The sequence below is a fragment of the Dermacentor variabilis genome, chromosome 4 (genome assembly GCF_050947875.1).
Source record: "Dermacentor variabilis isolate Ectoservices chromosome 4, ASM5094787v1, whole genome shotgun sequence".
Taxonomy (NCBI): Eukaryota; Metazoa; Arthropoda; class Arachnida; order Ixodida; family Ixodidae; genus Dermacentor; species Dermacentor variabilis.
The window spans coordinates 74,007,325-74,033,664 of NC_134571.1; the positions used below are offsets into that span (position 1 = coordinate 74,007,325).

The 26,340-nt window shown below is 45.6% G+C and overlaps 1 protein-coding gene across 1 annotated transcript in view; it reads left to right on the forward strand.

Annotated features, from left to right (window-relative positions):
- Positions 1 to 25,086, forward strand: part of LOC142579378 (uncharacterized) — a 46,222-nt gene extending 21,136 nt beyond the window's left edge. Inside the window, exons 9-21 of the mRNA XM_075689497.1 lie at positions 1,240 to 1,389; positions 3,140 to 3,394; positions 4,132 to 4,404; positions 4,633 to 4,794; positions 5,925 to 6,311; positions 8,344 to 8,511; positions 10,396 to 10,662; positions 11,277 to 11,576; positions 13,710 to 13,795; positions 17,962 to 18,247; positions 20,024 to 20,162; positions 21,969 to 22,129; positions 24,554 to 25,086. Coding sequence (XP_075545612.1) covers positions 1,240 to 1,389; positions 3,140 to 3,394; positions 4,132 to 4,404; positions 4,633 to 4,794; positions 5,925 to 6,311; positions 8,344 to 8,511; positions 10,396 to 10,662; positions 11,277 to 11,576; positions 13,710 to 13,795; positions 17,962 to 18,247; positions 20,024 to 20,162; positions 21,969 to 22,129; positions 24,554 to 24,730 — 2,811 coding nt within the window. The 3' untranslated portion in view covers positions 24,731 to 25,086. The remainder of the gene's footprint in view (positions 1 to 1,239; positions 1,390 to 3,139; positions 3,395 to 4,131; positions 4,405 to 4,632; positions 4,795 to 5,924; positions 6,312 to 8,343; positions 8,512 to 10,395; positions 10,663 to 11,276; positions 11,577 to 13,709; positions 13,796 to 17,961; positions 18,248 to 20,023; positions 20,163 to 21,968; positions 22,130 to 24,553) is intronic.
- Positions 25,087 to 26,340: the final 1,254 nt, after the last annotated feature.

Consider the following 26,340-nt stretch of genomic DNA (forward strand, 5'->3'; position numbering starts at 1 on the left):
CTGTCTAACAAGGTGACTACTAATTAAACGCAGCATATTATAAAAATTTATGTCCTCAAAGTGGGTAGTAAGTGTTCTTGGGTCATCCAGTGTATATGCTCATGATGAAATATAGCGTATTGAACGCAGTTCTGTTAAGATTACTCGAATTATGGTAAGGCAAACGGAACTTGGTTATTTATTTGACTTCTAGGCATTATTTTGAGCTCCCTTTATATTCCTGATTGAACTGTTTGAGTTACTTTTTCTTCTACAGTTGATGCAAGCTCTTGTACGTTATGGGCCATTGTATATGACTAGTCATATTTCACACATCGTCTATGGCAGCACTATAATATCCTCCAATATTCCTGAATTTCCCGGGCGTAGTTCTCAAGTATCGTGATAAAAAAAATTTTCCTACTTTTTTTATGGAAGAATACGTTAGGTCTTCGTTGGCTGAATTGTGAACACTATACTTGTGAACAAAATATTTGTGTACATATTCACACACACACAAAAAAAAAACTCTCAGGCAACAATTCTTTGTAAGAGCAAATTTCAGCCAAGTCTGATGCTAGACATATAATTAGCCAAGGCTGCCGGCCAGTGCAAATAATACCTAGAGACGAAAAGCTTTATGAATTTGGCTTCAGAACGACAATAATATTGCGTCTACTTATGGAAGCTCTGTCTTATTACGTGAACGCACCAAGTTTTCTCCGCCGTGCAAACTTTTACCTAATTGTTTGTGGCATTTCCTGTGTATATTGCTTTCCTTTTTGACATTCCTTTAATGCGAAAGCATTAAAGGAATGCCAAGAAAGAATGCCCCATTACGCGAAAATCCATCGGCGTGACCGAAAGATGGTATCGAAAATGGCCGACGCCGCAAGGAGTAAAAACACGTGAAAGGAAGCTCAGATTGACGTAAAGCAAAGTAAATTAATGACTTTGAAATGCAAATTTGGTACATTTCGGCCTGGGTGGGAATCGAATCTGGGCCACCGGGTTGACATGACGTGTGTGAATGCGCACGTCACGCTTATGAAGTACTCGCGGGCAAGGGAGGGCGTTGAGACGCCTGGCGCGTTTTGATTTGGCCTTACCGAAGCGCACTTAGAACGCAGGCGAGAGCTCGCGCTTACGAGGAAAGCTCGGAAAAAGTTATTTCACCAACGGGACTATAATGCTTTCGCATTCCCACACCTAAACGGTCTTTAGTGTCTGTGCCGAATTTTTTTTCTTTTTTTTCGTTAGGAAAATAGGCTCAAGCAAGAGCACGAGAAAAAACTGGAGAAGAACCTGAAGGAGGTGCGTGAGTTTCTGCAGGCAGAAGTCAAAACCCTCCAAGAGGAGCACACTTCCATGAAGAATCGTCTCAACGAAACGATTGACAAGTTAGAAAAGGTATTGGCACGACCGGCCGTTTTCTTTTGTAATGCAATACTTACACATTCTGCATGTCATCCTAGTTGACTTCGGGAAAAGCGACTACGTGAAAACTGTGTGGAATTGGATCCAAATTTTGTCCTCGGTAGAGTGGAAGGAAGCGAATGGGAATATTGTAAAGCAGAATGTTTTATAAGTAATTAAACGCTTTGTCGCAAATCACGAGAATGTTTTTTTTTCCATGTCTGTTTTTATGCGTTGAGCCTGCTGGCTCGAGTATATTAACCAGACGGCAATTCATGATAAGAAACGAATAAGCTGCACAAATCTGTTACCCTGCATCGTAAAGAAGGGTACTGACCCTACGAGTACCTGAATTGTTGGAGGCAGTTATTCTTCCTGTCCTTGTACTGTCGCTCTCTTTGCGACGCTGCGCACCACACATGTGTTTAATAATCAAGCAGGACAAACACTTGCTTTGCTTCAAAATTAGTTAAGTGACAGGGTGCTTACATGCAAGTTGAAAATCCACTATACGGGTCGATCATTTTCAAGTCTTCTAGAAATTTTTAATATCACCTGTTACAGATAACATAATTCTAGTCCTTGAGCTAGATTAAGAGAGGTGGACATTAATTGCACGAGAAATCTAGGCTCTAAGCAATATATAATAAATTAACAAAAATGAACTAACATTAACTTCCTGATTAATTACATTCCGGCGCGTATTGCAATTTACGAATTGTAGCCGATGAGTTTGTCAGGCGTATCCACTTGGAATTAATTTCCAGAATGTCACCAGTTTGGAGATTCGCGCCATCGAACTCGCCGTAAAAATTCACTGTTGTTCCGTTTACTTTTTTTTACCGAAACGCTCTTTTATCCGTTGAACCACAAAAATAACTGGAACGCCCATGTATTTCGTCCCACACTTCGGCAACTACTATCACGAAACTAGTCTCATCCTCAAAACTAATTTCAAGTGGATGTGTTTTGCAAACTCCCCGGTCACAATTTGGAAATTGCAATGTGTGCCATATAGTAATTAACAAAGCTGTTAATTAGTCAATTCTTGCTAATTAGCTGAACATGTGTTCTGATTTCTCGTGCTTCCGATGTCCGCCTCTTCGAAGAATCCAACTCAATGATAAGAATTATGCTATCTGCCCCAGGCGATTTTCAAAAATTCCATAAAACTTAAAAACGATCATCCTGTACATAACCAAATTATTATGTCTTGGTTGGAATGCAAGCTGCGCTAACGCCTGCTCACCGATCTGCAATCGTGTTGTGCCACACTGCAACTTGTTCGATTGTACTAATCTCCGGTGTGGAAACTTGATGGCCGCCACATCTGACGTGCGCTTTGAAAGGCGCCAATTGGCAGCTGGTACTAAAGTACTCCGACAGTAATTCACTCAAGTGGCTATTTGGGCGTGTTCTTAAACTTATGCGAGCAGTACAGAGGTAGACCGTTGCCGACGACGACAATCCAAGGAGTTGTTGGACAGGCTGGGCGCCAAGCGTGTCCTGTCACTTCGTCGGTTGTTGTTGTCCGCAACGAGCTACGCCTGCTGCTTCAGGAGTAAGACGTATAACAGCGTTGAAACTGCATGGCTGTCGGGTCTCGCAACGCGCCTTGAACTGCTCTGAGTGGCAGCTGTTGACCATAACATTTCGAAAGTGCGCCTTGAGTCCGGCGTCATTCTTTTAAGGCTACACCCCGTCTCACACCCACGCAATCTGGATATTTTTATCGCCCACACAGAAGGAGAACGAACTGAAGACGGTGTCGGACAAGCTTCGCCAGCTGAGCAACAGCCAGCGGCGCGAGAGGGATGACTGGCAGCACAAGATGGAGGACCTGGAGGAGAAGCTTCGCACCGAGCTGCGCAAGCGCGAGCGCATGGAGCGTGAGCACGAGCTCGAGTCGAAGTCCAAGGCCGAGGACGTGCTCGCCGCCCAGAACAGAGTGGTTCAACTGGAGAGAGAGCACCGGCGCCTCGCTGCCAAGCTGCAAGAGGTGAGCGATCTGAATCGACGTGTCTAAAGCAGGCACATTAAACCAAGGACCTGTATCGGCCAGCTCTGCCCATCGTTGAGGCACGGTTCAGGTGTCGGCTGAAGTCAATTCTCAAATCCAAAAGGTCAGCTTAAGCTATGGACGTGACGCCCGAAATTTTCCCCTCCGCGGTCGATAAACATTAAAACATGCTACGAAAGTAACGTGCTCAGCACGTAACAGTTTGGTGGTCCACGGCATCCATGGTGGACATCGCTTTCTTTGATCCGCAGCACATCGCATTTAGAAGGTGGCGCACCCCAAAAAATCTCACGAACCGTCGGATTGTAAAAGCAGTTGCTAGGTTATCTTTGCCACGACATTGTTTTTACGAACCACTGTGGTATTCAATCACATTATTTTAATTATTGCCAAAATAGACAGCTTTCGGGAACTACTTCGTTCTTTTTTCCCTATGGAGTTAGCTTGAGATACAAATTTTTCTACCTCCCGTATAGTTGTTTTCGTCAGAATAAAAATTCAGCCTTGAAGTTCCCACAGTAAGTTCATGTAGGAGAGGCAAGATGCAATTTAAGCTTGCATTTCTTGGTGTTTTTTATAGCACAGGGAGAGAGAAGGACATAAGTACATTACTAATAAATATATATACGTTCATACGGGAGTGGATGAAGTGCTGCGAAAGAAGCGCCGCAATCTGCGTTCGCAAGCTGAACTTTACAGAATCCCACCGTTCCTAGGTGGAACAGGAGCATGCCGAGCAGCGCAAGCAGATGGAGAAGGATGCGGCCAAGGAGCGCGAAGAGTACGACGACCTGACGACGCGCTACGAGGTGCTCGAGGAGGAGTTCCTCACCATGAAGAACAACCTGACTCTCGAGAAAGGCCAGTTGGACGCTGCGCTCAAGCAGCTGCGCAAGGAACACGAGCGCATCAGCGCCGAGCTGCGCTCCGTCAAGGAGTCGCTCAATGCCAGGCAGGAACTGTACACCCGGGAGAAGACCGAGTTCCAGGTCAGTCACATGTCTAGTTTTGAAGTGCATTAGCACTTGTTCATGTTGTTTGACAACCCTTGTAGATTCACTGTCAAAAGCGTTGAAGCCACCGTGCGCGTTACCTGACCTATCGTGGGGTCGAAGTGAGGCAGGCCGCGACTGCGGAAAGCCCCAGTGAACGAAATGTTTAACTTTTACCGAGTTTACGGTGATTTTGCTTGCGCGATTTCTTTTTTGTTTTTCTAGAATTTGATACGGGAATTGGAGGCGAGAGTGACCCGCCTGAAAGACATCGAGGCTGAGAGGAATCGGATGCGCGCGAATCTGAACGAGAGAGACGCCATCATTGAAGAGCTGAAGAAAACGGACAAGTGTTTTCGAGAGGAGAAAGAAAAGCTTCGGAGGAAGGTGAGCAACCCAAGCGCGCTCGATTTTAAGTCTTCCTTCAGAGCGCCGACTACATAGTTTCGGAAAATTTCTGTGTGGTGAAGACCACCTTAAAATGCCCAACATGGATGTCAGCTGCGAGAAAACAACGTATAAGTAAAGCATGTTGTTGAGATAGCTTTTGCATTACTGTGCGTAGGTATGTCTGCGCGATAAATTAGTTCACGTTTGCTTCCAAGAGACGTAAGATATCACACGGCAGATGTGATGAAAAACAATACGCGATCACAGCTGCGTGGGTTAATTTGCCCAGCGGGCGTTACCATGTGACTATCTCAGTAGGCATAAGCACTTCAACACCTATTAGTTCACATACTGTGATCATTAAAGTGCGCAATGCCCTTAAGCTATTCACTCCAATCATGATCCATAAGTCACGTGCAGTTTTTGTCACAAATTACCATTAGCCCGCTCGTAGTCATTCAGCAGCTATTACTTGTCGTGCCCGGAACTGTTATTCCGTATGGCTGAGTGACCTCCTCAACTGTGACAACTTCAGTGTGGCGTAAACTTGAACTGCTTAAACGCCGCATCAAAAAGTGTGCCATTACGTTTTGCACCTGCCGTAACCTGCCTAATTTTTGCATCAGTAGTAGCTATGTTTTCACGCATGCGTTATTCCTCGGTAGTGTTTGGAAAATGGCATGATATGCAAAATTATGGAAAGGAGTAGTCATTCTGAATAAGTAAAATAAAGTAGTCTAAAGAGCATGCGTCCTTCGCGCTAAGTCTTGAAAGCTTGCTTTGCCGCGTAGTACGTGTTACTGCAGTGAAGAGCACATTGTTTTGACGGCCATTACGGAAGGATCTCGGGGGCCCCTTGAAGAAATACTGGTACAAAATTTTCGATGCAAGTTATTCATTTGACTTATGGGGTGTCTCCACCAATTTAAGGGTTATCCCTTTCGACCAACCCACACACACACGGACGCACACAAAACAGACATGCTCGTGTTTACTGAAGCAAAACACGACGCTGACCTGAAAGTTATGTCCAAGAGGTCCTTGGCGTCGATGCCTTTAAATCTGAGTCTAAGGAGCAATTACACGTAAGTGGGATGGTCTGCCCCATCTGCTCTTTACCCGCGCAGAACGAAGAGTTAATGAAAAGGGTGGCCGAGCTGGAACGTTCCGAGAGGCATCTTCGCACGCTGACCGTGGGCGGCGCCAAGACGGACGCGCCGCAGCAGCCGATGCCCCCGCAGAATCAACCGCTGTCCCAGCAACAGCAGCAGGAGCTGCGCGCCCGGCTCGAGCACTCGGGCCACGTGCACAAGGCGGAGCAGGCGGCGCTCAGGGCCGACTTCGAGGGCCGCGTCAACTTCATGGGGGCCGAGCTGCAGGCCCTGCAGGCCCAGGTGGCGTCGCTGGCACGCGAGAGGGACCAGTGCCGCGAGAAGTTGGACGAGGCCGCCCGAGAGATGGAGCAGCTGCGTGCCAGCTCGGCGCGCAAGGAGCGCTCCAGAGGAAGAGAGGCGGTACGGGCGCGCGGCTATTGAATGCTCTTTATGCGCGATGCTTGGTCTTGCCACGCGAACAGGACGCCTAGTAGGTGCTGTTCCCACGTGAAGCCAATTGGTGTAACGAAATGCTACGGGCTTTTGAATACTCATAAGGTTTTTACCCTAAAGGGACACTAAAGAGAAAAATTGAGCTGCATCATACCCGGCGACAACTTTCTGTGTCAGTGCAGCAGAAGCTACGAAGCCGAAGCACACTTTATTTTAATTTTTTTACTGTTCATCTGGATGTTGTTCGTGAATGTGAGTAACTGGTAGTTACGTAGCGTTAAACAAACCGTACCAATTACCAATTACATTTATTTTATTCGGGATTTATTTTATATCATATAAAAAGCCTGATTAGCAAAATCATTTACATTTCTTGCTGTTCCTAGTTTTCTGGCTTTCCAGAGTCCTTGTCTGGTTTTCCTTGTTCGATAAACGGAACTTGGCGTAGTAACACAAGAGCAGAAGCTCCGCACGTGCGAGCGCGTGCGCGTAGCTCTGGTTGTGCTGCCACAGAAAGTTACAAAATTAATTATCGGGTTTGACGGGCCAAAACCATGATCTGATTATGAGGCACGCCATGTGGGGGACTCCGGAAATTCGGACCACCTGGGGCTCTTTAATTTGCACCTAAATCTACGTACAGAGGTGCTTTCGCATTTAGCCCACATCGAAATGCGGCCGCCGTGGCCGGGATCCGATCCCGCGACCTCGTGCTTACACAGAAAATTGTCGTCGGGTACAAAACTAATCTTTGATCAATATGAAAACAAAAGTCAATGTTACCGTGTGTGGATACTTAATAAAGCTAAAAAAACAACAACGACAACAACGCGAGAACGTAACATTGGTGGCGACGGCACTTCGAACTTCCCACGCCATCTCGCCATGACGTCACGTATTTTGGCGGTGTCTAATAACGCCTAGTCAATTTTATCTAGGCGAGGATTGACTATATTGCATCCTAAAAAGACATAGAACGAACTTAACAAGTGTCAAGAAAATTTTACTGAGCCACAAAGGCCTATACATGAAAGCATTAAAAGATACTTTGAAATCTGTGACGTCACACTGACGTACCGGCGCAAGGGATTTGGTACGATATTCAAGAAATGTAACTTAGGCCTTCGTTTCTTTTTCTAGTAATCAAACTCTTAAAGTGAAATGAACTACAATAGAGTTTTTGAAGAACATTTTATCAGTCTGAGCGGATTAGTTGTCTCTCTTTAGTCTTCTTTCAACACAGGACAACCGTTTGCATAACTCCGAACCTGACGGCTCTTACGTGCTGACTGAGAGTGTGTTTTATGTGTTCGCATGTGTAGCTTTTATCCTTGACCTCTGCAGTAGTATTCTGGGTGTGTACCAAGCTTATTCCCTCTAGCCGGTTGACCAGCGCCTTCCAGATGGCGACTCTAGTTTTCAAAGGATGTTGAAGCGCCCTTTAACTCTTTAACAAATTCTTGCGTTCTTTCATTAATTTGAGAAAGCCTTCATTGACTACTGCACCATTGCATGTGCTCACTTCCAAATGCCTACGCAACTAGTCCTTATTAGATTTTTCAGCTATTGTGTAATCTTGGTACTAATGCGTGTGGTTACCGGCGTATTACGAGGAAGCCTTGTGTGCGTATTACTGCCAGAGCCCTTATACATCTTAATTATTTCCGTTTTAAGATCTTTCTGCCTCCCCTTAACCCTTCCCCAGTGCGGGGTAGCAAACTGGATATTTGTCTTCCGGCTAACCTCCCTGCCTTTCTCATCTCTTTTATCTATCTCTCTCTTTTAGGCTAATGCAGGGAAAGTTTCGGAGAATGTTTCCGGTCGCACGTGTTTATAGATGTCAGTCATATGCACTGAAGTGATCTACTGCGACGATATTTGCCATTTCGTCAGCAAAAGAACTTCAGTTTTCGTGGAAGCAACGCTTCATTTTTGGCAATTGCAGAAACGTTTAAGAAGCTTCTTGTTGAGTTCTAACGAGTATTATGCGTCTTTTCAGTTCGATTCGGTGCAGAAGAAAGCTGAGGAGCTGCGGGCGTACGCTGACGACCTCAAGAACCAGTTGGAGGAGTCGCTGACGGACAACCGCAAGTTGCGTATTCAGATGGAAGCCGATAAGAGTTCCTGGGAGATACAGCTCTCTAATCTGAAGTCAAAACTTAATCAGGTAGGTGCACTCACATTCCAGCAAGCTTACACCACTAGTTATCCAGAAAAAGAGTGGGATAGAGAAACTTTATTTCTTAAGGACTCTCCGTCTGAATAGTCACTGTTGTAGTCCGGCTGAGCCTCCGGCCCTCATGGTGAATTCATTTGTCCGGACCCATTGATGTGTTTGATGCGAGCAACTAGCAGTGACCACAGCGTAGGGAAAACAGGGAGAAGGCGGGAGATTGAAATTCAAGACGATGAGCAAAACGAGAAAAAGGGGAGCGGGAGCCAACATTTCGACAAGTGCACTTGTCTTTTGTCGCCTTGAAAAAGACAAGTCCACTTGTCGAAACATTGGCTCCCGCATTCATCTTGTTCTCGTTTTGCTCACAGCGCAGGGAGTAGCTCTTGGGGTGGAGCGGTCCATCTCTCCCAGGTGTACGGAAGGGAGGGTGGTATGTTTGAGCGAGTTAAATATAGGGGGGGGGGGGTGCTATTTTGGGGCATCTCCAATAATTATGCAGTGGTTGTGATTTCAATTTTCAATTTTTATTTAGAAATATACATTTGGTAAATACATCGTTCAATTGATTGGTCTAAGCACATTGCGTCAGATATTCGTCGTGTAGTTGACACACTGACTTGCCACGTCCGTTCGATGTGATGTTGGATAGCATTGGTGGGTAGTATATGTGTTCACGCCTGGCGGATTAGTACAGCGTCCTGTCTAGTATGTGTTTGTGATGGGAATGGTAAGATGAATGTGTTGTTTTTTAGATTGCGCCTTGAGCCGATTACAGTGTTATTTTCGATGTTCAGCTCAGACAATTCCGAGTCAATAGGTTTCAGGTCACTTTATGGGGTTGCTCAGTGTTACGAGATCGCTCAGGCCACTTTATAGGGTTGCTCAGTGTTACGAGATCGCGAGCTTAGTCATGAGCTCGTTCATTGCCCTCTATCCCTTGTTGACCTAGTACCCACTCCAGAAGAACCTGTAATGTAGGGTGCTTGTCCATTTATCTGGTGAGTATAGTGCGGACACGATCCGGGAGTAATGTTTTGTAAAGGCACTCAGTGCTCCCTGACTGTCCGAACTAATTCATAGATATGGTTACGATCGTTAAAAAAGGGAAAAGAAGTGGCCGCAGTGAAAGGCGGCATTTACTTTATGCCTACATTCTCTGCTTGCGATAACAATGGTAACTACAAGCAAAGGAAGAGAAGATATACAAAATTTAATTGTGATGGAAAAGGCTGATAGGTTGGTCTGCATTGAAGTTCTGACTAGCTACTCAGTATTGGGAAAGGAGAATGAAAGTAAAGGGAAAAATATAAGAAACTGTGGAGGATGAGGGTGAAAGTGGTGGCCTGCATGAAGATGAAAGTACCAAATCGAAACCACTCTCGTAGTATTTGTTCGAGGTATAGATGGAAAGGTGATAGGTGGAAACGACTGAAAAGAATGCGATGAAGTCGGTCAAGTATTCGTAACCAGGATATAAACGGAGATGGAAATAGGGCTGGTATCCAGACTTACTTATGCAATGAGATTGATTTCAAGCTCGCATCCACGGCGTAGGCTGTCAGATATTGATGTAATGCACATTACTGCGCCTGATTAAAGACAGGCCCATTCCGCTCATTCCTTCACTCGCAATAATGGTAACGGACATATTCGCCACCACTAAGCCACGACAACCATCAGCGTGCCTGAGTGAGTGAGTGAGTGAATAAACTTTATTGTAGGTCCGGCGAGGACGCGAACTCGTCGCGCACCCGGCTAGTCCCACGTCGGGACCGGCAGGTCTAGCCCACCGGCCCGGCCGCGGGCACGCTGGACGGCCAGGATTTGCTTCCTTCCTTTCCTAGCTTAAAGTTCCTGCTCTTCTTCCCGTGACAGTACGAGGAACGCAACATCCTGGAGGCCAGCAGGGGCTCTGCCAAGCTGTACGCCAAGACGCGGCTAGAGCTGGCTTGGGAGAAGGAGCGATCCGACCTGCAGAAGGTGCTCGGCGACACGCAGGCCGCGCTGACCGACCTCAGGCAGCGACTGCTCAGCGCCGAGGCGCAGCGCGAAGCAGAGCGAGAAACCGCGGAGAAAACTATCCAGGAGCTGCGCAAGAAGGTCGAGTGTGGCCAGGACGACGTTTCCAAGGACATCGTCGAGGTAGGCGCAATGTATCCAGCGGTGACCTTTTGACACATACTTAAAAAAAGGTCACATGCAAAGTAAATCGCGGAGGCATCTCCAGGGTGAATGGCACTTTCTTGTACATAACTGGGGATTCATTACATTTGAGGATTACAAGCGACATGCTGAATACTCGGTGGCCCGGAAACGCCACAAATGTCTATGGGCAGTAAAGGCGTAGACTTACCCTGCGAATATCGCATAAATAAACGAAGCAAACGCACACAAGACGTCGTTCATACAGCTGTAGCCCGTCGTTTACATTATCGGCTTAGTTTCTCTTATTGATGAGCAACTAAGAAAAGCCCAACTAGCACGCTTGCTCTGTCCCAGAGATAACCGCTAATGGGCAGTCATACCCTAGAATCTTTGAAACAATACGGTTGTCTTGGCCACTTAGTCACCTGGATATGAGAAAGAAAGATCGCTGGTCGAAGTATTTGTCCTGCAGTGGACATACAATACGACTATGATGATTATGATGAAAGGGTCGGGTTTTATTGATAACGTTAAAAACTGATCGACCGGTATTCCAGGAGCGCGAGATTTTCTTTCAGGTTCAAACTGCTATCTTTCCTCCTGGCGCGCAGCTTCAGACCGATCTGGAGGAGCTGAAGGACACGCACGGCCGGCTCAAGACCCAGTACGACCGGCTAAGGCGCGAGAAAGAGCGGGTGGACCGGGAGCGCGAGGACCTCCGGCACCGGGCAGCGGCCACGCTGGACGTGCAGGCGCTCGTCACCGACCTGGTCGAGGACGTCAACAGGATGGGCGACCTGGTCAAGCTCGAGGGCATCTTCGCCGCCGACCAAGGGAAGGCCAAGGCGGCCCAGAGACCTCTGCGCACGGGCTCCACTCCGAAGGACGACCTCGTCTCTCTTCTCCAGAAGGTGCACATACAAGATGTGCATGGAAAATGCAGACACGCGTGGCTCCGCGTATAAGCGAGGCCGAAAGGGGTACGCGTACGACGAGAACTTCCAGCACGTGTGGCACACGCACAATAGATATACAACCTGGTTAAGCAAAAAAAAAAAAAAGAAAGGTTGGGGCCTTTCGGTCATTTTCAACAACGATCGACTGGCCTTAACATTCTTATTTTCTTGTTTTAACGATAAGGTATGCGTGTGTATTACACCTGTTTGACTTTTTGAGATATTGTTATAAGTGGGCTCCAGTGCTCGTTGTACGTATCCCTTTTTCGCCCGCATTTTCTTTCTTTATTTTATGCGCAGCCCTGTCAGTTTAGTTCCGAGGGAACGAACTTCAGCCACAACTTTCATGCATGTAGTTTGCAGTCTGTCCGGGGTGTCTGTCCCGCGATGGCGGAAATCGCTATGGCGTAACTGGGCAACGATTTTATGTAAGAAATTAGCATTGTACTCCACCCCCACCCCCTTTGTTTAGCTGATTATTTTCCTACTAAAAAACCCATGTGTCCCCCATAACCACCATATACAATAATCTGTTATGAACATACGGAGGTCCCATATAAAAGCCGTCTGTTCTCATTTATTATGTAGGCTTATTCGATATGACAGTAATGGGGCGTATTGTTCTTTTTTTTTTTTCGATAGCGTTGTCTCACTATTTTTCTTCATATTTCTTCTTATTTTTATTTACCGTTCTGTCGAATCCTCTGCTTAGCCTTTCTCTTTCATACGCACTTCTCCTTTCATTCTTCATTTTATGTCTCCTTTCTCATCATTTCATGTTCTTCTTGTTTCGCGGGTATATCTTCGCGCATTCTCCGCCGTTGTCGCAGCAGCGACACCATTCGTGAGGCTCCCGCTGGAAAGCGTCCAAGCCGGGCGTTATGAAAGGTCGCTTCTCGCACAGATTTGAATCTCTGGATCCGAGCCCAGCGTAGTTCATTACGTGCCACCGTCGCGGGAGAGGTGCGCACAGCGCTTGCTTCGCCCGGCAAGCACGGCTGCTTTTCTAGACACGCGGATGCATCCTCGTCGGTCCTGCGTCGGCGCCTGGTGGCATGGCGGGACGCAGAACGGTTGACCTCTCTTCTGTGACGCTCATCCTTCTGCCGACTTGATTGCAACGAAGGATCTGCGCGGTGGATCTGCGCGTTTTCGTTCGCGCACTCGTTGGCGCATCGCGGGCTCCCATAATGACGTTCTGTCGACGTCTTCAAAGTACATATCAGAGTGCATAGTACTTTCTTTCCGACGCTCGGATTATTGTCTTTTATAGCTTGGATGTTAGTACTACGAGCACCAAATAAAGGTGCTTGCCGGCACGGACGAAAGAAAAGATTGCTCCTATGTTTAGCGATGTGCCCAGTCTCCTGATGTGCGCCAACTACCAACGTGCGCGTGCTGTGCTCCTTTCTGTTTTGGCACTCTTGTTTCGCATCTTATTTCAATTTTCGATTAACTCCTATGCTAGATGGCAGCGTGCTATAAAAATCATTATAGTCAAGACAAAATCATGGCAAAGGTCTCGTATATCGTGAAGGTAGCACTGAAAGTAAGAATGGTGAATGGGCTTGTTCAAATACAGGATCAAATAAAATGGCATTCATTAGTACGAATAATACTAACTACATGTCTGAATGAAAGCTCGCAATACCGATTTGTAGTGTTATATATATATATATATATATATATATATATATATATATATATATATATATATATATATATATATATATATATATATATATATATATATATATATATATATATATATATATATATAAGAGCAGCGGAAGATATTAACACAAATCATTGTTCCGGAAGTATGTTGCGCCGGTACAGTTTCTAGTTCTTCATCAAGCCCTAACCCGTACTCCGTGTGTTATGCTGTGGGGCAAGTTATCGACTAATATATGTCACTTATTTTACACATCAAATAGAATGTTCTCAATGAAGCCCTACAGCTACACGACTTATGCCGCAGGGTGAACTATACAAATAAAGACAATAGAGAATTTAAGATTGCTGAAGCACATGAACTTATCCATGTCCATATTTTGCCCGACCTTGTATTATACTCTCTCCTTCCAGGTTGCTCAAAGGACAGAACGTCTGAGAGAAGTTTCCAAGCCTGTCAGGGACGAAGACATGATCAGGCGTACCACATCATTCCGAAGGTAAGAACGCAGCAATATCCTCAAGGGTAGCCGGGACTGCTCTCTCTCTCTCTCTCTTCTCTCTCAAATGGTATACCCTTGTGAGACGCGCTGTCATGGGACGAAGTGTACATTTATGTGCTTGTTATGCGCCAGCTCTGAAATATGCACTCATGCAATAATATATGTACCACTAAACCTTCTTAAGAGCGAAGCTTTAACTAAGGGACAACTCTGGTTTCCCCGTTCCCTGGTTTCTTGTTTCCCCGTAAAGCGCAAAAACGCTTTTTTAACACAACCACTGATCTGATTTGAATGAAATTTGTAGAATTTGATAAAAAATGTTAAAGCCTAGTGACTCCAGTAAGCATAATCTTGAATTGAGCGTACTTCTTTTTTTTTTACGAGAAGTGCTGAAAATTGGTAAGCTTAAAAAAGCTGAATCCGTAACTGCACCAAAAGAGATATCATAGTTCTGTAAACTTGATCTATCAGAGCATCCAAAGCGGTCAGTTACGATATACAAACGTACAGCTTAATAATAATAATAATATTTGGGGTTTTACGTGCCAAAACCACTTTCTGATTATGAGGCACGCCGTAGTGGAGGACTCCGGAAATTTTGACCACCTGGGGTTCTTTAACGTGCACCTAAATCTAAGCACACGGGTGTTCTCGCATTTCGCCCCCATCGAAATGCGGCCGCCGTGGCCGGGATTCGATCCCGCGACCTCGTGCTCAGCAGCCCAACACCATAGCAACTGAGCAACCACGGCGGGTAACGTACAGCTTACGTGAAGCTGTTACAATGCTTACGGGGGTTTCGCAAAAATTCTACTAATAATTTAGTGGTACATTTGAGAGCGGTGTACAATACACCTATTCTGTGCTCTTCAGGTGTATTGTTAGGTGCAGCTAACGGAAATGTGATATCCTCCTTTATTTGATGAGCTACAGAGCTTTAAACTTGATGACTAAGTTCTTTTTGTTTTTTTTTTCTTTAATTTTGCAATTTCAACAATTTTTTTAAGGAATTGACGGCCCAAATCAAGAATCTCTTCCTACAGTCACTAGATTTTAACATTTTCTTTTAAAGGCAATGAGCCTTATCGAATTGGGTTGCAGTGGTTGCCGGAAAAAATTATTTCTCTGTTCGCGTGTGACTATACAAGTTAATACTGGAAAGCATTCTGAATCCATCCCCTGGCCTACATTAAGGTGATAAACTCTTCTGTATTATCAGCACCTCTTTGGCGCCCTGGTCAAACTCCTTAGTGATTGCAGTGGGGCAATGTACAGTACCTGATACTGTGACTTATGTAGTGTATAGAAGATCAGAATATGTTGTAGCAGCGACTGCATGGAACAATGATATAACAAAAAGGGTCCCCGATACAGCAGGCCTCCGACTCTCCCGCGGCTATGGCGAAAATAAAAATAACAGAAATAAACTAAACAAGGTGATAAAGAAGATAAAAGAAAAGGCAGGTAGGTTAACTAGGTTGCACAAAGGTTTGCTACCCTACACTAGGGCAGGGGTAAGAGGGAAGGAAATGAAAGAAAAGAGAAAAAGATAGCAAAGATAACAAATGCTCGCACTGAGGCAAAAGCGGTCACCGCGCAATCAGATGTGGTTGCTAAGCCCAGCCGTCTTTACAAAATGCAGCTATACTCTGGTGGCTATCTGTGTGACGACCATGAACTCGAAAAGATAACAGAGAGAGAGAGAGAGATAGGATAGGCAGGGAAGTCAACCATACGTCAAAAGATAGTAAAGAGATAGGGAAGGTGTTTATAGCAAAAAATAAAATAGGACAGAAAAAGGCAACTGGTTAGTGTTATGTCAAATGTTTCTGCGCTATTTTACAGGCACTGTTTATCCATTTCGTTGTCTCATTCTTCTAAATTCTATTGGAGGCACCAGGTGAGTGTGACTGTAGAGCACAAGTATGTTATAACTATGCGGTTGTGCGAATGTTGAAAACTTTCGAATAAGGAATCTAATATTGCCCTATTCGATTCATTCATCGTATTCAATCATTCCAATTCGTAAACATCATTATCTTTGAATAGTTCAAATTGCCAGCTGTGTGCGATCAAGCATAAAATTGGAGCAAAAATGCGGCAAATTTCCTCCCGGTGGCCATAGTAAACATAAAGCACGAGAAGTTTGCGTATAGTGGGGCACGCTACATCGCTCAGTAAGCCAAACTTTTCCACATGAGCCGCTATCATTTGAAGTCGCTAATGAATACTGAGTATACTAATAACATGCTTATTCGATCATGATGGTCCATTTGGACATTAGCGAACAACGCTTCACAATGTGCAATGTAACGATAGAAACGCGCTAACGTTGTGATACCGAGATGTGAAGATCTTTATATATTAATGGTAAGTATTAATGGTAGACAAATCTTCGTGCTCTACAGGCTATTTAAGCTCGGGCTCTCAGGGTTTGTCTTGGTTTGCCAAAATGCACACCGACAGTAGCGACTATTGCGATCGCCCGGGACCAACCCATACAAACACACATTGCGGTGGAAGTGTTGAGAGTGCACGTTAGGCACGTTGCCCGTGCCCGTTCCCACCATCTGGCAACACTACCGTCAGAAAGGCCGCAGGCATCATTTTGTGCTACGATTTCGGTTCATTACACTCGCCTTCCATCAGGCTTCGCCCCCGCAACTAAGCCATCGATTCCTCCATGGTGTTTGACTCGACCTGCAGTGCACCTCACCGTGCCAGGAATCAGGAAAAAATCTGAGCTATCATCACCCGGCCCTTAAACAACTAACTCTGCTCCTTTTACACGAGAGGTACGCCGACCACGTACATATTTATACTGATGGATCGGCAACTCCCCAGTTTTCCTCAGGAGCCGTGGTTTTCCCAGCGAAAGCCACAACCATCAGTTTCAAGACGTGTCACCCATCGACACCGATGGCTGCGGAACTTGCACTTCGTCTTGTCAGCCATGAACAACCTCGAATACAGTGACTATTCAATATTCAGTGACTCGAAGGCAGAACTCGAATTCAGTGACTAGTCAATATCCAGTGACTCGAAGGCAGACCTGCAGTCTTTGCTATCAGCCCTGCGGGGTGGACCACACGAACAACTGGTATTTGAGATTAGACAACTAATCCACACCTTGACTGAGAAATGACACCACGTGACATTTCAGTGGCTTCAAGTCATGGCGGTGTCATAGGGAACGAACACGCCGATAACGCTGCTCGGTTGGCTCTTCAAGGCGACGAAGAGGAGCCGATACCATTATCAAGGACAGATACCGCTAGAAAACTTCGAGTGCTCACCCGTGATATCACGTTCCCCTTGTGGAGCACAGAAAGATTTCAATACAACTGTCTGCACAACTTCGACTCCTCTCTACGCCTTTGCATTCCAGCTGGCCTCTGTAGTCGCGAAGCCACCCTGCTTTGTCGAATGTGGCTAGGAGTGGCCTTCACTAAGTCCTTTGCATGCATTCCGAATAGGATGGGCCGACGACGCCTCGTGTGATGACTGTGGTAGCGAGGAGACCCTTCAACACCTTCTCTGTGACTGCCCTTGCTCCAGTTTACAGAGACGATCGCTCAAAATTGCGATAGCGCGATTCGACCAAAGACCTCTAACAGAGGAAATTATTTTAGAATGCCGAAATCACAAACCATCGCAGCGGAGGCCGACGAGGGCACTGTTGCACTTTTTAAGAGCAACAGAATTGGACAAGCGGCTGTAGCCTGAACAGATGTTTATAGTGCTACAAGTGCTACTGTGCTGTGTGGTGAAGGTATACGGTGACAGTATTTCGCTGTGACTGTATGTCTATGCTTCCTTCTTTCTTTGTCTCTCCTTTGCTATCACTTTACCTACCCCATCCCGTCTCTCCCCAGAGTAGGGTAGCAAACCGGATCTACCCATCTGGTTAACCTCCCTGCCTTGCCCCTTTCTTTTGTCTCTCTCTCTCTGTAAATATTAATGGTGAGAACTGCTGTTCACTAATTGAAAACAATTCAAAAAGTATTCGGTATTCGATTCAATGTTGGGATTCGGTTCTGGCACTATTCGATTTGTATTCAGTTCGGTCTAAAAAAAAGATAGTATTCGCACGCCCCAAGCTACAACATCTCCTTCTGTATCCATTGTCTGGCTTGGGGTTGACGGGGTGCCCGTCCTCGCAGGGCACTGTCGGCGACGGACATGGCGAACCAGGGCGGCCTGATGCCCGGCATGGCGCCCGTGATCCGCGCCCCGCCGCGCACTCGCGGCGGCATGCACTCGAAGACCATGTCGCTGGGCCAGGGCATGGCGGCGGCCGATCTCAGGATATGGGGCTCCGGCGACAGCCTCGTGTACACCCCGTACGGGTCGCAGAACAGCCTCAGGGGAGGCCGCACGGGCTACGACTCGGACGCCTCGGTCGTCTCCGAGCCGCCCAGGCACTGGCGGTACAGCAGGCCCGCCGTGGTATGTGCACCGGAAGTGTGTGCGCGCGAGAAAGTTCTCTGCTCTGCTCCCGTATATTGGCGTAAGACTATAATCGAAAGAAGTCACCCACGCTCGTCGCGTTTCGGCGTTATTCTAAATAAATTGGCCGTGAATGCAAGTTGCGCTGCGTAGCTCTATAGAGAGACACAAACAAGGAAGCACGATTACGCGCGCACAGGGAAATAAGCGAGCTAACCACTGTTTTATCCACATTCAGAAAGCAAAATATGCGCCATATATGCCCACGAAAAGTAAGTAATAAACAAGGAAGCAACAAAAATAGAAAAGATGACAATCGCACGTGCTCCTTCAAATCGGTGCCGCATCCTGGTTTTGTCTAGCTCGAGCAATGTACTGGTACTCGATCGTGGATGGACACGTCCACGATGATGAACCAACTAGCCTGCACAGAACCTTTGATTGAAAAACTGCCGTCGTCAGTCTACTAACTGCGTGCTTTGCTGGTGGGAGGCCTCTTCCAACAATCTCACGTTTAGTGACATAATGTAGCGCAAGGGCACAACCACAAAGAACAGAACACGTCACAGGCGCTACTGAGTAACAATTTTTTTTCGAAAGGCATTGAGCTACACTATATGCACTACTTCCAATGCGCAGACGCATCGCCCACAATCTACATGGCGGGGCTGATGTGTCTGGCGCATTGAAACGAATACTTATGATGTATTGCTCGATGAAGTTCTAGTATGAACTTGTTCTTGTATTAACGATGAAGTAGGGCTCGATGAAGCAGCGCCTATGACGTGTTCTGTGCGTCTGTTTTTCTGGTTTTGCCCTTGAACTACATCGTTTCATTAAGTGAGTACCGACTAGCCCGACGACGTGTCCTTTTGCGATCTCCACTTAGCCATGTCTCGGGTCACCAGATTCCATCATGGGTCTGAAGGTTTCCTTATCTCACCAATCTGTTAAATACTCTGCCCCTTCTCTCGAATGCGCGCACCTTGGCTTATTACCCTTTCGGTGCCTGGAACCATTGGCTGCTTGTTCTACGAATTGCGTCACCTACCCAACTCCTTTTAACGAGGAGGACGTTTGCTGTCTAATTGATAATACCATCTGCCTATCTTTTACCGTAACGTATATAATTTATCTTTATATCCCTGGTTCTATTCCTTAGCATTTTTATTCTTCCTAATATTATCCGCTTTATTCTGAAATATACCTCAACGTTGAGATTCACTCCCTTAGTGATGATGTTCTGTCGTGGATAGTCTTAATATGGTGCCACCGCAAACATGCCCTTGTCGCTATCTTCAATCCCTTATAGGCTCGCGTGTTTTACCTCTTCTGTAACCTTTACGTACTTTTTAACCTTTAAAAATGCATCTGTAGGTTTTAGCACACGACGTGTTTGCGCGCACCTGGCCGCATGGTGCGCCTAGGCGCTTCTTAACTATGCGTGCGCATGCTTGCAATCGCCATAAAATAAGGAAAGGGTTATATAAAGGAGTCTCATCGAAGCATCACGAGAACATTTTGGCTGTCAATCGTTTCTCTAGGCTACTTCTGGAATGTACGCCAACTTCGCTGTGGCAGATGTCTCGATGTCTGTAGATCGGTGTACGTAAACTGCCTCTTTCGCACGATTAGATATTGCATCTGAACCAAGCTTCAGAAAATTCTTTAAATATAGAGCGAGAGTACGCAACGTTCGTGCGTCTTGAAAGTGTTTCGTTTCTGTCCAGTACGCTTCTCAGCAGTAGCACATCAAAAACATAATTCTCGTTTTAGCGAGTTGATACGGAGAACGACTCGAGCAATCCAGGGAGCACGGAAGACGTCACAACGGCGACAAAGCACCGCAAGACGCTCAAGGAGCGCCTAAAGCTGCTGAAGAAGCCGTCAACCCACGAGCCAAAGCACGACTCCGGTAAGAACTGCGTTGCGACTGGCATCATCATCATCATCATCATCATCATTCTTTTTTTGAACTGTGAGGCTTTTCTTTGTAGCACTTAGCCACGTTTGGGTGGATGTCTTATCTTCCCTTTGTTAATCATCTTCATCATCATCCGAATTATGTCTACTGCATAGGAGCAATGACCAGTGTAGTAATGCTAACATTATTTTCATTAGTGCATGTTATTCATGTATATGGACATTATTTTCATTAGTGCATGTTATTCATGTATACACCACTTTACACTAGTAGATAATACTGCTCTTATAGTATATAAATTGTTTACATGTGACGTTTTCACTCCTGCTTTCCATGTATGCCTTTCATGTATCGACCCGCGTAATCTACGGCGCACATGAGCTATGTAATCGGGCCCCTCGGTTAACCCGCTTTCTTCTCGTTCATGAGCTATGTAAGACATTCTAAAGTATTAATTAACTAATTACTTGATAATATTATTCATTGTGCTTGCCTTGCGCTAGTAAAACCTTCTTTAAAGTCTGGAATCTCCTAACCGTTTCACTCCCTCGCATCGTTCTATATTCACTGAGTGTTGTGGTCTCTTCTTTCATTCCTTCATCGTCATGTCTTCATTACACCTGGCCTTCGGCTATACTTTCCGTTCTCTTTGCACTGAATTACCTTACCTCGTATATATATATATATATATATATATATATATATATATATATATATATATATATATATATATATATATATATATATATATATAAGAAGAAGGACAGGACAGATTGGAGGAGGGATCATTTGTTAGAGTTTTCATTGTAGCATCGTGTGCATTCAATAAGACGACCAATCGTGACACCAATGTGTTTTAACTTTGTCGCCGAGAATGACGTGACTGATCTGTATAGTATGTGTGCATTCTATACAAACAGCAGCTTATAAGCCGGGTCGTGACAGAAGTTACATGGATGCATGTTAGAACAGTCATTGTAAAAAAAGCTTCTTTTTTTTTATGACGGCAGGTATAGTCTAGTCTGAATGCCTTGAAAGTAACTCCACGCATGGGCAGAATCAGAAGCTTGTGGAAAACGAGTAATATAATGTATAGGTCTCAATTCATGGATTATCTACCGCCTAAAATGTAAAAAAAAAAGAGAGGGTATTTGAAACTTTCACGATGCTATAAAAATCCTCTTTGGACATTGTAAATCTGCGTTAACAATGACAACTCTTATTACTTGCCTCGTGTATGGCCTTTCATACGGTTATTGTAGAGTGATCTCTTCATGTCTTTTTGTAGATTGTACATAACTTTCTCATCACTGTTAGTAGTTACAATTTGTGCTCTCATCGATACCTTTATTTCTAACATATTTTTCTGCTGATTAGTTGCTTAACTGCATTTTTGTCGCAGCTGTAGAGGCTGCCTGTATTAAGTCCTGATCGGACCATCGGCTAGCCTTTGGCTAGTAGTTCGACAGATGGGACGTAGTCGTTTATTTTTCCGGGTTTTTTTTTCGTTTTTTTTTTTTGCGAATAGCGTGTAAAAGCGCAGTTTTGCTTGCACTATGACATGCGAAATCTAGACGCGGCAGTCGTAATGAGAACATTCGGAAGAAACAAGCCGCAAAATGTAAATTTCGCACTTAGTCCTCGTTTGAACAATCCCCGCCGCCGCCATCAGTGGGGGCAAATGTGCAGTGCAGAGAAGCGCACTTGCAAATTAGTAACAGGGTCTTTATTAAAGAAGCAGCATTTTCGGTGCTTCCACAAAGGTGCCTCTCCCTTCCTCTTTTCTCATACGCGCAGACAAAGAAGACAAGAGCGGCACCCTGAGGGCCCGGCTGACCAAGCCGTTCCGTTCGAGAAGCAAGGAGAAGATCGACACACCCTCGCCGAGCGCGTCCGAAAGGAGGCCCGTGCTCGCGCAACAGAAGCTCGAGCCGGTTCAGGAAAGGGCGCCCGTAGAGGTGAGCGACAGAATGCAGATCCTCCGGGTGCGAACGATGTGACAGGGCATGCGCCCGTATTTTCATTCTCTTCCGTCCATGGAAAACTCCGGTCAAAAGTGGTCGCCGTAACCATTAAGAATTCAATACACACATCTGCCTCTCTCTGGTGAAAGGGTGGTGAAATGTGAAAGGGCTTCATGAGCGAAAAGGGTCAGCGGGAACTCTGCTGTGTGGTTGTTCACCGAGCAGGTTGAAATCCTGTTGCTGGAAAACAATTTCCGCGTTCAGTTTCGAGTTCTCACGGGTCTAGTGGCGAGTTGTATATTACGCATGGTGATCCGCAACACGGAATATGCTAGCGTACCGTAATCAAGTTTCATAATAATAGTGATAGAATTCTTAACAGCGTGGATTCGCTTTCTTAACAGTCTGGTGCAATTGACCACAACACAGGTGCTGGTATCCGATGAAGAAGTCCGCAGGGTTACTCAGCGCGACAAAAACTCTCCGTTGCGACTTATGAAGCGGCTTGTGCACGGGGCTACATGTAGGAAGCAGTGGGAAGTGCGTGTTCAGATCTATCCACGTCCTTTAAGAGCTCGTAATCAACGCTATCGTAGCCAACACCAGCCTCTGAGACAGGCACTCCCAGAATGACCTGGAAAATAAAAGAAAATCTACAGCGTGCTCTGGCGTTACGCTGCTAAACCCGAGGTCGCGGGTTCGAATCCTGGCCGCGGCGGCCGCATTTCGACGGGGGCGATGCCTTGTTTGCACGTTAAGGAACACCAGGAGGTCAAATTTAATCTGGAATCCCCCTCCCCCCACTACGTCGTGCCTCACAGTCATATCGTGGTTTTGGCAGGTACAACCTCATAATTCAATTTATATTTTTGCAGTGGACTCGGATATTGGGCGTTGCGGCTTTATTAAGAACAAAATACACCTGGTTTCTGTTTTTTTACGTCGTTAGTACGAAGCAGAGGTAAATGATTGAAGTCAAAGTTTGAAGTCTTGCAGCGACGTGCCCGCACCGCGTGACGTGGTAGTTAAGATTAAAAGAAGTAAGCCTCCTTGCTATTTTGGGCCGTTTCGTTGGAACTCTTCTATTTTGACACTTCGGTGATAAGGGCTGCACTTCTTTCGTGTGAAACGGCTGTTGCTCGCTTACATGACGCCACCTTTCTCGTTCCGTGTGAGTTCTTTTGACAGTGTAAATAAAAAAAAAAGGTAATGACTGCAGGGCGCAGGTCTTTCAGCGGTATTGTTGCCCAGCGTCTATGTAATGAAAATTCCGCGCAGCCAGACAGCTTATACCTATCTTGAACAGATATAATGGTTTACAGTAACGCCTATTCACCTGATAGGTCTCGTATAACAAGCAGTAGGATTGTTTCCTTGTGTCGCATTTACAGTACCAAGAATCATGTTTTCCAGTCATTCCTATCCTCTATGATACTGTTTTTCTGCCAATAGCCAAATAGCACTTTAGCCCTGCGGATGTGGTAGACCTTGTGTTCATACCTACATGCGAAAATTTAGGCTTTCGAAGATGAACACACGCGAGAGGTGCCTTACGATGCATGTCGTTTGTGCTTCGGTCCATTATGTCAAGCGGGAATCTGTGCATACTGTTTCTCACTGAGCGCAAAATGTAGATTCGCCTTTGTATAGGACTGGCTCTGAACTTCCCAGTTATGGAGGTAAATACTTTTTGATGTGATGCCTGGCTAACCTTCCGCGTGTTAGAAATATGGGATTTCATCGAAGTCTAACGCACGTCTAAAACGCCAATACCGCGTGGTCTCTTTAACAGCCCTCTTTCTTAGCTATACAGATAGTTCTCAAGAAATTAACGTGTTCACATTGGTAGCGCATGCTTTTGTGCACTTGTACTGCCAAAAGTGCTCTGAGCAACAGTACGCCCCAGCGTGCAGCTTCGAGTGTTCGGCGCTACGTGCAGATGATGGGGGGCAGACATTGTCGAGTGCTGACAGTCCGGCACAGATAGAGAGTGACCGATAGGCTTTGTCGCGGCAGCATCGTGTTAAGAGTTGAGGCGGATGTGCAGCCCACAGCGTGGTAACTACTGTCCCTCGTAAGTTTCATTATTTTACTAGACTAAAATGCATTAGTTGAACGCTGACTGAACATCTTTTTCTGTGAAGGACGTTCACTCACGTGGGCATAGGAATAGTGCGCGTACGCCATCGTGAGTACGTGAATCTGTTAAAAAAAAAATATGGGACAAGCATGCAATTGCTCTCGCATAAAACATTACCGCCACTCCACGGTTATCTAGAGTGTGCTCAGAGGCAAAAAAAAAAGAAAGAAACGCAGTAGCAATTTTGCTGTCACTGCTTATCTGACGTAGATTCGTAAGGCAGTGGAACTAGCCGGAACATGCCTAATGGACGCGCGATGCATTTCTCTGTAACGCAGCGTTCGAACTCCCTATCGGCCAAGAAGGACAAAGGGAGCAAAAAGTCGCTCCTGGGGCGGCTCACTTCGAAGGAGAGCCCGGCCAAGACGACGACGACACCGGAATCGCCCAACTCCAAGCCGCCGGCCACACCGGTCAGGAACCGCAAGGGCTCGTTCAACGAGACACCCGTATAAGGAACGTCGCTGCGGCTCCTGCTGCTGCCACCGCCGTTAGTGCTGCTGTTCCCGCAGCACTGCAAGTGCCTCCACTAACGAAGAAATGCCAAAGAATCTCTTTTCCACAATGTCGCTCCTGTAACGAACTTTTCCTATTTTTGTGCCTACGGGAGGGTGAAAAGAAAAACAAAGCAAAACGCTGGGCATGTTTATACACAGTACCGTGATTTTCATACGTCAATCATCGTGTGGTCTTCCCTGTAGTCATTGTCCTTCTACGTCTCCTTCGTCTACCGCTATTTGTTCTCGTAACTGCGTGGGAAAATGAAAAGTGGGTGTGATTTGTTATGAAATAGAGAACTTTTTCCCTTGTTCTCCCGTTTCGTTCATTTCTGATTAATCTAGTAAAACGGAGTACTTTTGCAAAGAACGTGAACTGCGTGTATAAACGACACGTTGTGACTCCCTAAAGAACAGTCGCCATGGTGAAACGGGTCGGGAGATCTGCCAGCCATGCCAACCAGGAGGCAAACAGATAGTAGAGTTATGGTTAATTTAATGACAACTCGGAGCGAATGGAATAAATGAGCATTGCGTGGCACCGGGGATTACATATAGGCCCGGATCGGCTGTATTCAATTTATAGAGGCACAGCTGGCTTCAAAAGTTTACGGAACTCGGGGTCTGGGAAAACAGGGGATTTTCTGTCATTTTGTGACCATAGTCTGGAAAATCGTACAATGCTATGTTGTTCGCATGTACTAGTACTTATGGGAAATCTGAATATCTTGCTGGGGGGATGGAGGGGGGAGGGAGGGGAGGGGGGCGTGCCAACACTTCTGAAGTATGCATTTTTTGCTGATCTCCTGGTCCATAAGCTTTTCACATCAACTGCACTTAATTCGCTCCTTTTGCTAGCGCCGTGATAGCACGTCTATGAAACTGTCTTATCCCGTGGCCGATCATCTGCATGACGAACTTTGCGCTTATATACAATGGCCATACTCGTTCCACATTTTTAATGCCTTTTTCTCTTTCTTCCAGTGTCGTCGGACACGAAACAAGAGAATGGTCGTACAGGTATAGTAGTTTAAGGCGCCGCAGTGTATAGAGAGAGACGCAATGCGGCAGTTTGAAATCTCGCTTATACATGAAGTTCCAGCGTATGTACTCTTTTATCAGTTCGAGCACTCGTTGGGGAATCGCATCACACAGTGCGAAAGTGAGGCACCAGCGACATATCTCTCTGCTTGTCGTTCTTTCTTTCTTTCTATATATATATATATATATATATATATATATATATATATATATATATATATATATATATATATATATATATATATATATATATATATATATATATATATATATACGAGAGAATGGCAGCCAAGTTGCTAGGTGCTGTCAGACGCTGGCACGTGTATTTGTGCTCCCGCAACCTACATCCGTCCACGTCCTGTCCTTCCTTAATATCGTCTGTGTAAAACTGAGTGCAACATAACCATGAATATATATATATATATATATATATATATATATATATATTGTAGCGTTTGCTCAAAAAATGGAACACACTACTTGGCTGAGGACTTGACATATAGCGCTGTAAATGTGTACGTATAACG